The sequence below is a fragment of the Syngnathoides biaculeatus genome, chromosome 22 (assembly GCF_019802595.1).
Source record: "Syngnathoides biaculeatus isolate LvHL_M chromosome 22, ASM1980259v1, whole genome shotgun sequence".
In the NCBI taxonomy this organism is placed as follows: domain Eukaryota; kingdom Metazoa; phylum Chordata; class Actinopteri; order Syngnathiformes; family Syngnathidae; genus Syngnathoides; species Syngnathoides biaculeatus.
In genome coordinates this window covers 7605517-7616421 of record NC_084661.1, presented here as the reverse complement: position 1 = coordinate 7616421, position 10905 = coordinate 7605517, and the positions used below count along the sequence as shown (strand labels likewise).

General features: G+C 41.5%; 1 protein-coding gene across 1 annotated transcript in view; it reads right to left on the bottom strand.

Annotated features, from left to right (window-relative positions):
* Nucleotides 1–440: 440 nt before the first annotated feature.
* Nucleotides 441–10905, bottom strand: part of shisa9a (shisa family member 9a) — a 37484-nt gene continuing 27019 nt past the window's right edge. The window contains 3 exon segments of the mRNA XM_061811045.1: nucleotides 441–1264; nucleotides 7383–7485; nucleotides 7488–7666. Coding sequence (XP_061667029.1) covers nucleotides 441–1264; nucleotides 7383–7485; nucleotides 7488–7666 — 1106 coding nt within the window.

Sequence of the window (10905 nt, the reverse complement as noted above, 5' to 3'; positions counted from 1 at the left end):
GCTAGTCTAGCAGACACTCCGGCTCTCGTTGTGACTTGGCAATGCCTGGGCGCTGTCATCGGATCCTTTCCTTGGGCTTGCTTCCCATTCATTTCTTCATCAGCAGGCTTCCATTTACTTTGTAATGCTTGTGTAGAAATTTGAAAGTTACAATTCATTGTTGTTATGGTTGCTGATGACACCAACGGAACCACTAACATCCAACAAATTGTTCAGTGATTTTAATGAGGAACGCTTTATATGTAAAATGTGACCCAGCAGACAATCGGATCACAAATGTGTAGAAATCTTTTAGCGGTATTAAGGAGCCTCAGCTTTTTTTTGCACAAACAAACAGACCCGCACATTTTGGCCGACTCTGCTGTCGGTTTCTCCACTTGGAAATGACTTGTGTCACCATTCCACATGCATTCGTCATACCTCGTCCTTTATATACTGACTCACACAGTCACCTCTGTCTTGCTGTTGGTCACAAAGTAGGGCTGTGTGGGGAGGAAGTGTTGGCTGTGGCTTCTAGTGCCATGAAGCTGGTTGGGCTCCAACACCGTACACTGAGGCCTCTTGTGCCCGTAGGTCTTCCTTCGGCCCACTGTCTCTGTCCCTTCCCAACCCCTTAACCCCATACCTACTGTATGGCCAGAAGAGATGGTATTAGAACTGTATGCCAATGGCCGACCCATTGTCGCAAAGCTGGAGCCAATGGGGGTTTCGGCGACCATGGAGATTCCCAGGGATGTGCCCCCTGGCATAGTACCTGCCATGTGTGCCAGGGAGGTAGTCCCCAGTCCTAGCGGCTTGCTACTGTGGCTGTGAAGGTGAGTGAGGGCAATGTGGGAGCCGTGGGTGACGTGGCCGTGGTTGCTTTTAGGTTTCTGGCCATTTGGCTTTAATGACACGACTCCAGGTCCGCGTCGGTCTGTTGGGATGGTTGACACGGAAGAGATTCTGGGCATCTCAGTGACATAAGTTGCCACCGGCTCTGGGGTCAGCGGCCCCAATGAGGTCATAGGAGTCATTGGGGCGAGGGAAGTCATGGTCATCATAGCAGTCATGGGCGTCATTGACGGCATAGGGGTCATGGAGGTCATCTGGTTCACGGAGTGGGATGCCATGTGGTTCGAAGCAATTGGGTTGGTGGTCATCGATGACACGTTGCCCATGGAGGGTCGGGAGTTGCCCATGGGTTGGAGCGGAAGACCGCCTTTTGTCGGTAGCTCGACCATCAGCCTGCGCTTGTTGTACAGATCACCATTGTATTTGGCAGCTGCCAGAAGATGGAGACAATAAAATAGGGCAAATTAGGAACATTCCATAACTCCATCATAGAATATTACAAAGAAGTGAAGTAAATACAACACTGTGCTTCAAGTGACATTCAAGTATGCAAACCATTTAACCAGAGTTTTAGCAACACAAGTTCGTCATTTTGTTCTCAAGGCCCTAGTTTACACAACTGTTGTGCTACACCGGTGGCCCAGAAAATGACGGCCCACAGCCGGCCTGACTGTGGCCTGTTTCAGGGGCAGATCATTTGGCTCAAGCATTGAATAAGAATAAAAGTAGCATTGTGAATGCTAGCTAATTTGATAGAACGGGAAAACAGATGAACAGAACTTAGAAATGCTTCAGCTGTCGGAAGTAAATTAGCAAGTAAATTTATTTTGAGGAATACTTCTAGGTTCGTGAAAATCGTGTGTGGTTCAAATCAACATTGCTGTGTGTCACTTTGCATCGACTCAACAAAATCTACTCTTTGCATGCGCGGTCCTAAATAATATAACAGCCGTGCCTTCACAGCATCACAGAGTAACCAGCCTAGTTTGACCCTTAAGAGAGACAGATATTCTGAAAACAACGCAAGTAATACCACATTATTGTATTTCATGCAGGCCCGGCTCTGCTCTATGCAGCTGAGCCCCCCGCTTCACGTGGCGAGGCTGCCTGTGGACCACAGCATTTCTATGTGGTCTGCAGCAGATGCCAGCTGAGCAATGGGGGGCCTACTCTTGACGTAAGCATATGACTAAAATGAGGAAAATTAACTACAAGATTTCCTTACTAGCAACAAGGGAAAATGAACAAAAAAAATGCAATACGTCTTTCTCTCTCGATTGATGTTTTTTTTACACAACTGAAATGGTGGATCAACTGGTTAGTGCATTGGTCTCACAGTTCTGGGGACCGGGTTCAATTCCAGGCCCCACCTGTGTGGAGTTTGCATGTCTTCCCCATGCCTGCGTGGGTTTTCTCTGAGCACTCCAGTTTCCTTCCACATCCCAAAAACATGCACAAATCGGAGATTCTAAAATTGCCCAAGGTGTGATTGTGAGTGTGACTGTTGTCTGTCTCCATGTGCCTGTGATTGGCTGGCAACCAGTTCAGGGTCTACCCTACCTGCTGCCCGTTGACAGCTCGGACAGGCTCCAGCAATCCCGTGACCCTTGTGAGGATAAGCAGCTAAGAAACTGATGGATGGATGGATGTAAGTAAAACATCCACCTATTGTATTCCCTCATTAGTGCGGGAGATGAAGTGGCGCGATAGACTACAGGGTATTTTGAGTAAATGCATGTAAATGGAGAAACCGATCTCTGTCGTTCACTGAGTAGTGTGGCAACCAGGTAACGATTACATTTTTGTACATTTGGAGCTAAAGCTGTAGCTGCAAAAGTTCCCTTTCCTTAATAATACAAGATCAGGCATTTTCTCGTTTATTTTTCGTTACTAAATAATGCATGAGCCTTACTGAGAACAATCATGCAAATCCAGTAAGTGGCTAGGTATGGGCATACAGTGTGACGCTGATCCAAATGAAGATTATGTCTGCTTTGGCATGATGAGGTTTCGTTTACAGCCCCACATTTACTCCTCTCTGTCAGTCACCCTCGCTGCGCTGGTGTGTCTTGTCGTTTTGAAATGTTTTCTGTCGTATCCATGTTCACTGTCCAGTCATTATTCTTACACCCTTGCTGCCTCTGTACCCTTGGAGATAAAGTTAACACACTCAGTGAGTTTTCCCTGCTATTGTAGCTACAAATCCACTTTATCATGGTGAGAGCAGAAGAGAGAGAAATGAGCGGCCCCGTGAAGCGAGGGAGATGTCGGGCGGGTTAGAATCCGGAAATGGTGGCGGAGGGAGGGCAGCGTCTCACCCGCTGAGACGTTGCTCGAATGGCTGCCCGTGGGGGGATCGAACTTGCTCAGGCGACCGGTGAATCAATTGGGGGGCAGCAGTCAGCGAAACGGTGCACACATCCAGTGGTGTACGTGACAAGAAACAGAAAATGTCACTGTTACGCACATTGGGCTCTGCATGCCTTTGTCCATGAAAGGCCAGCATCATGCTGGGATTCAAACAATATATATTAGGGGGGAATATATCCCCACTGTAGCCATTAGTGTGGACGACATAAAAACATGAAAGACACAAGCTGCGATAAACAGGCACTTTTTCATGGTCAATCGCCAAAATGATCATCAAACTTACAATAGATGCCATGCTCTGCAAAATTTAGGCCAAAAAAAAAGATAGTTGAACAGCATTTCTTCACAATTTTGAACTCCACAGTTCTGTCTTTTTTGCACCTATTTTCAGAATAATTGCAGAACATAAAGATCATTCTTCAAACATGTACGATGTAATTGCAAACAAATCTCTGAATGTATTTTACTGGCTTAGGCAATGTTCTCATTAAATGTCGCCCGTTGCTCCTGACTTTTTTTTTGGGGCCGATTAAACAATTATGGTTTTCGAAGAGTCTAATAATTAGCCCCATGGGAAACATCAGTGGACATTATAACTGGAGGGGGGAAAAATTACTTCTATTTGTGACACAGGGTTAATCCCATTTTCATTAGCAGAAAACCAAGAAGCGTGGTTGTACATCTGGGATAAACAAATGCCTATACTTTTAATTTCTTTCTATCTATCTATCTATCTATCTATCTATCTATCTATCTATCTATCTATCTATCTATCTATCTATCTATCTATCTATCTATCTATCTATCTATCTATCTATCTATCTATCTATCTATCTATCTATCTATCTATCTATCTATCTATCTATCTCTATCTATCTATCTATCTATCTATCTAAAATAAACTACAAGTAGGAGTAGAGTCCTAATTTCATTTGTCTTTTAGCCATCTGTTCTGTCTTACACGGGATTTTTGGTGATTTCTACATGCAGAAAACAACTAACTCCAACGGGCTTCACCACAAGTGTGCTTTCAAGCACCTTTATTAGCACATGTGTGCATCTGTGAGTGCATGTGTGTGTGTTTTAACCTCGCCCGATGCTGTTAAGGATTCGATTCAACAGTCTTATCCACTGTAGAGGAAGTGAGATGGCTATTGATTGACACAAGTGCTGCTTATCAGCTGAACAATTGGCAAAGAGGCAGGGGCAATTAAAGAAAAAAAGTCTGGTTTGGAGTGTTGGGGGAAGTGTTTATCTTAGACATTGATGTATTTCTTCAGGGGGGAACAAGCATTGACAATAGTGTTAAAGAAGAGTCGTTCAATTTCATCAAGATTAGACCAACCAATGCTATTTTAGGATTTACTTTGCCTTGCAGAATCAGCTCCCAAGTCACTTGAATTCCACTTGTCGAGCGGCAGTCTGTCAATCAATTGGAACTCAGGTGATGGATGACGGGCTCTGTGCTACCGCTGCGGGAGTAGAGCCCGATATGAGCCACTTGAAGTAAGCAAGGCTGGAGATTCGCAGCCCGACGGTTCTTCAAGTGGCGATACAGATCATGATAGATTGAAGGGGGATCAGCGGTGGACTAAAGATAATGGGTGTAGAGGAAAGGGGGACAGAGAGACAAAAATAAGGGGGAAAAAAAAGATGAGGTGGGACAAGAATCTAGGGGAGAAAGGGTGATGCAGAAAGACAGTATATAAAAGAAGTTGAAGGGCAGCTGGGAAAGGAGAGAGGAAATGAGTTCAGAGGATGATTTGACTGTTTCACATCTAAGTCTGCGTCAGATGACTAATATGACAGTGGTCTTGTACTCTTAGGACTGGAGTTCCTGCTTCAATTTCCAATAACTGTGAGTTGTTAAATTCATTATACAGCATGTGTTTCTCTTTCTTTGGGTATTTGGCGCAGATGAAGACATTAAATTTAGAATATAGCTACACATGGGACAAGAGGAAGCTCGTTTTGTTTGTTGTTCGTTATAGCCGATGGTAATCTATTGTTGTTTTTGTATAAACCGTCTACAAAGAAGCATCATTTCGGTGCTACAGTATTTATTTCATTCCTCGTTGCCGCTACGTTTGATCGTCAGCAACCCAACGGTGTGAGAATATAGACAACAACAAAAGCAGCACAGTGCATATGTCAACCACATATGTCATAAATATTAAATTAAAGCAACAGAAGTATTTTTTTTCCTGGTAACAACTTCTCTAAGTATGATGTTTTAATTCCAGGTTTGAAGTTTCAGATTTTATTTGTGTGGGTAGGTTTTGGGTTGCCAGGCGGATGCGGGTTCAAATATAGCTGAGTCGGAAGCGCATCTTGAAAAATAGACGTGTTGGATGACACAGCACTGATGGAGCACTTTTGATAATCACATTTTTCCATGAAAGTGTAGATTTTCTGCATCACTATTGCGAGGCTTTAAGTGTTCAAAAAATAATTAAAAGCATTTTCTATCCACATCGTGCTATTTCCTGTCAACGATTTAGACAAAAGCAAGTCGCAAATCGGACACTATGTTTGTGGAACTAAATCAAGTGAATCTTGTCGAATCCAAACATTTCCAGCGATATGACATGGCAAGACATAATTAATTTTGGATGCCACAAAGGCTAATACCTCTTTAAGCTACTAAAAAACAATACCTCACGTTCGAGATAAGTTGGTGATTAGAATGATGGGCCGAAAAGCGGTCACACCAGGTGAAAGGAAGAGTCTGAGAGAAAAACTGGGAGCAGGTGAGAGAGAGCAGGAGGTGGAAGGTGGAGAAAGGCAGTCAAGTGGCAGAGAGAAGATCTGAATGTAAAGCAGGAAAAAGATCGGTCTGAGAGGAAAAGAAGATGAGGAATGAGCTTTGTCTTACAACATTACAGTCTGCAGGTATCCACTTTGGTTGAGCTCAGTGCAAATTTTCTTTATTAAATAATTGTTATTGACCGTGTTTAATATGCAGATATGCGATTTAATAATGCCACCAATGCATTGCATTATGTTACACTTCAAGGAAGACATATTTTCTGCCCGCCAGTAGAAATAAAACCACTAACGAACTTCTTTTTCACGGCCATTTAGCACGACTTACAAAATCACTGCCAATAGTTCAATTCTACAGTAAAGAATCTCAAATAATGATGTATTTCATTAGGAATATTGAAAGGACATCAGGCCATCCTGTATGCTATCAATTTTTACCTATAAAAATGGGCAAACAGGTTTCAATTGGGATTTACTATCCCATGTTATGATATTTGATAACTTGTTGATCCCGTTCCATTTTGATGCTCAGGTGAAAACAAAGACTGTCACACTCATTGATTGTTGATTATTTTCTCCAGCCAGACACAGTTAGAACCTGTCTGATCATGATCTACATTGAAACTCCAAATATATCCAACCAATTCAAGTATATCATTATCAAGAGAGCACATCAGATGCATTATCCAGTGCTATATACACTGCAGAGTTACACAATACAGTACAATCCTTGTCAGCGTAAACAAATATGACCATGACAACAGTGTCTGGAAATGATTAAGTGTGAAGAATGTCTTTCCCTCATATGTCATCGGAATTCTAATAAATATTCTCTCGATGAGGCGAATAAAGTGAGGCCGACATACCCGTGTTGCATAAACAAGCTTTCAAACAAAGACAAATCAGGTAGTGACACTTCAGAGCCTCTGCCAATAGCACATGTGCTGGGCAAACGGAATTCAAATCAGCTACAAATTGGTATGTGCACTCGGTGAATTTGATGGCATGTGTGAAGCTGTCACACAGCTTGATAAACAGCCTCTTTCTATTTTACGGCGCGTCAGCTTTGGTGCCACAATCAATAACATCTGTCAAATCCGGGTGCAAATCTGTTACATCTTGTTCACATAGAGTTCCTGCACGCCCTCGCCTGACCCTCAGGGTCGGGGTTTTTAAGAGTTTCGGAATATCGATTGTAACAGTAACATTTGCATCAAGACAACATCTGTGGTGGGTTATATCAAGAACTGGCAACCAGGCATACCGTGTGATACGCTCTCTCCTAGCAAACAACAGGTTGCATAACTGTTATGCTACAGGAATGTTTTTGCCCCATAAAAGTGTCACAAAACAAACCTCTTTGGTTAAAAAGCAATAGCAACATAAAAAGTCTTGCGATGATTGGGACTCACCCACTGCTTTCAGGGAGGCATATTTGTTGAAATCCTTGCCTTGTTGCTGCAGGTTGAGTTGCTGCTGCTGTAATTGTTGGTGTTGCTGTTGCTGCTGCTGTGTTGCTGCTGCTGTTGTTGTTGCTGCTGCTGTTGTTGTTGTTGTTGTTGCTGCTGTTGCTGCTGCTGCTGCTGCTGATGCTGCTGATGCTCGTATACATGAGCCAACTGGCTGAGGGCAGGATACGGGTGCTGTTGGACCACGTTTGACACCGGCCCCACATTGTTGTTAATCTGAGCAGTCTCTGTGGCACACAATAATATGGACATCAATTTATCATAATAAATACATCAACTGGTGAATTTGGAAAAAATGTGACACTGTCAATGCAGGATGAGCATTTTATTATAATTTTGCTTTACATAAGCCAAATATTGATAATAGGCATGATGCTCTAAAATGCTGAATCTTAAAACACACACACAAAAAAAGCTTTGCTGTTGCAATTGGGGTCAAGTTTCTGCACTTCACCACATTGTGAAGTGCTCAAACCATGCTAATAGTTGATCAGTCTTCCCCCACATTTTAGTTATGCAATACTGTAATGCCAAAGCCGGACCCAGAACTGGATGATGGCCAAAAAAAGAGTTGCTAGGATAACACACTTTACAAATGTCAGGTGCTCTAAAATGTTATCCCAGTGAGGCAGGGATGGAAAATCTTCTAGAGAACAGCCAAATGTCACAAGAAATGTGGGCAATTTTTACTTCAGCTTGGAGAATGGCAGGGGGGAATAGGGGTGGGGGTCGGGCATAAAATAAGAGGAGTGACAAATGTACATATTGTATAAAGTTTTAGACCCATGAAGCATGGAAATGATTGCAGTCCTACAATAATGTTTTTAAAGTGTGAATCAATAGAAATGTTGATCATTTACAGTATGCAACTCAAAATTCTTGATCGAAGCCACCATTTTCTTCTATTGTTCAAGACAATGCGTTGTTGAGCATCACATACACACACACACTCACGCAAACACACACACACACACACACACACACACACACACACACACACACATTCGCCCCCGATGTTAGTTTTTTTAATTATGTGAATAATATTCAAGCTTTGATTTTTCTGGACATGATCAAAGATTCATACACAGGCTAATCTTCAGAATGTGCGCCAATGTGTGGAATGAGGGGAAATTTGGGGAAAATAGGAGCTTGAAGGCCTTCCTCTAAAGCATTTCATCAAATTTCTCAGATGTTGACATTAGTGCAGCCTTGATGAGGTCAAGTAACTTCAAAATGAACAACAGGGGCAAAAACATTTTCTTAACATGGACTGGATTTCATTCAGTTAAAGAGCATCAATTGGATCAAAGCACAAGCACACCTCCTTGCTTAGCTTTATTTTTTTAGGCTCACCGCCAACCACTGATTTGAATCTGTGAACACGGCTGGAATGGCAGCAAAGAATTGCAAAAGCTTTCAAAACTCAATTATAAAGAAATGGGACACATACTAAATCGGCCATGAATATGGAAACGCAATGTGATTAACTTTGAAGAGTCACAGACTAATGAATTGATTTTTTTATTTTATTTTCAAAAGCCAAGTTGGCAAGGTGCACGTGACAACTGGTAAATGAAATCATAGCTTCAGTGAGTCTCATACAAACAACTTTGTGTTTTGGCAGAAAGCAATAGTATTTTAGTTTGGGTGTTTTTAAACGGAAATGTTCCAATACAATAAATGTCCGAATGGGATTTAAGACTCATCTGGGATTGTTTTTCCATTCAAATCCCACCTCTTCTGCGTGATCTGGCTGCCATCACCTGAATTTCAAATCAGCTTTCACGCAATCACTAGATACTCTACATGTCAGTAATTGATACATGATGTGACTAATTGATGGATGAATGATAATCAAATTATCAATAATTCAATTTGGATAAATACCACTGTAATTTACATGAACTGCACATAATGAGGTAGTGATTAGATCGGTTTGCATGACTACTAGCTTGCTTTGTGCAGTTATTGGAAACATTCTCCATACAAGGACTGCGTCGGCATAACAGGGAAAAAAAACTTTCTTGCAATATCAGTCATTAAGGAAATGATGAATGTGAGTAAATATCAAGACTGCACTCAGATCATGACCTTCCACATCTAAATTGATCTCATTTCATCTGCACAAAGAGACAAGGTATCAGTTATATACTTCCATTTTTTGTTTCCTCAAGGAGCAATATAATTACTTTATAGTTGATGAAAGAAGTGCCAGATACTGTACTGAACAATAAAGAATGATTTTTTTTTTTGCATTAAATAGAAAATCTAGGTATCTCTTCTATTTTAAAAATTGCCAGTCAAGGATAAAATGGCCAAAACATGAACTTGATAACATCGTCTCTTGGTCTTCTAATGCAAGCTTGGTTTGAACAGAAAATGTAAGCGTGTGCCTTGCGGCAATGGACTCATTTTCATAACGTCCAGCGCAAGCCAACAACATTAAGCAGTTCAGAGAGTTCACAGTCATCCGCGTAGCCTTATTCCTACCATGAATGATCAACACATTACAGGGAGCAGCCTAATAATATACAACAGTATTTTATTTGGAACCATGTTATCACATAATGCCTCATTGGATAATTTTGTTCTATGACCTTTCGCCTTCAATTTGTTCCAGACAAATGCAAATTATACACCAGCACAAACGATATATGCCTAGACACTCTTTTTCCTGCCGCTGATGTCATTAAGTGCAGTTTTGGAGTTATGCGGGTAACCGATAAGAGACCCAAATATATTTAACAAAAGCGTATAGTCAGCCTTCAGTGGTGCATGAAATAAAGTAAATGGTTAATTAGCTTTAAAAATGGTCTGTCGTTTTCATTATTTTACAGCTGATCATTCGGAATTTTCTATTTGGTTGCGTTTGAGAGTTCTGTGAGTTCTACCATCTTTCTAACAGTGTTTGTGTCTGAAAATGAGGCTGACAGCAAATCAAAAAACTAATTCGAGAGGATACTGTGAAGCGTTGAAGAGGTAGCGCACAAATGGAGTTTGAAAGAGCTTGTCATGCTTTTCATTGATGGCAAGGTCATCAAAACGTGTATCATAAGATCCAAAAATGTATAGGGTAAACAGAAAAGTTCTAAAAGTAAAACTGTACACTTCCCCGGAAAATAAGTCGCGAGAGGAATCTGAAGAGGAAAGAATTACTGACTGAACCAGAGAGGTTGCGTCACAAAATATTTTCTCTAAAGAAATTGGCGCATGGGGCAAGGGAGAACCTATTAAATGGTAGTGTTGGTGAATTTGTTGGTGAATGGTGCATTGCAAATTCTGACATTTGGACATTTGCAGCGTTTGTGTATCTATGGAACGAGGGATCCAAATTTGGATGACAATAGCAACTTTAAATTGAACAAAATTGGTTCTGTGATGCTGGTCAGAGTTCAATTTGGTTGTCATTCATATCAAAATTTTCCTTTGAGATGAGTAGTAGCCCAAATAAATTGTACCCGTCCAA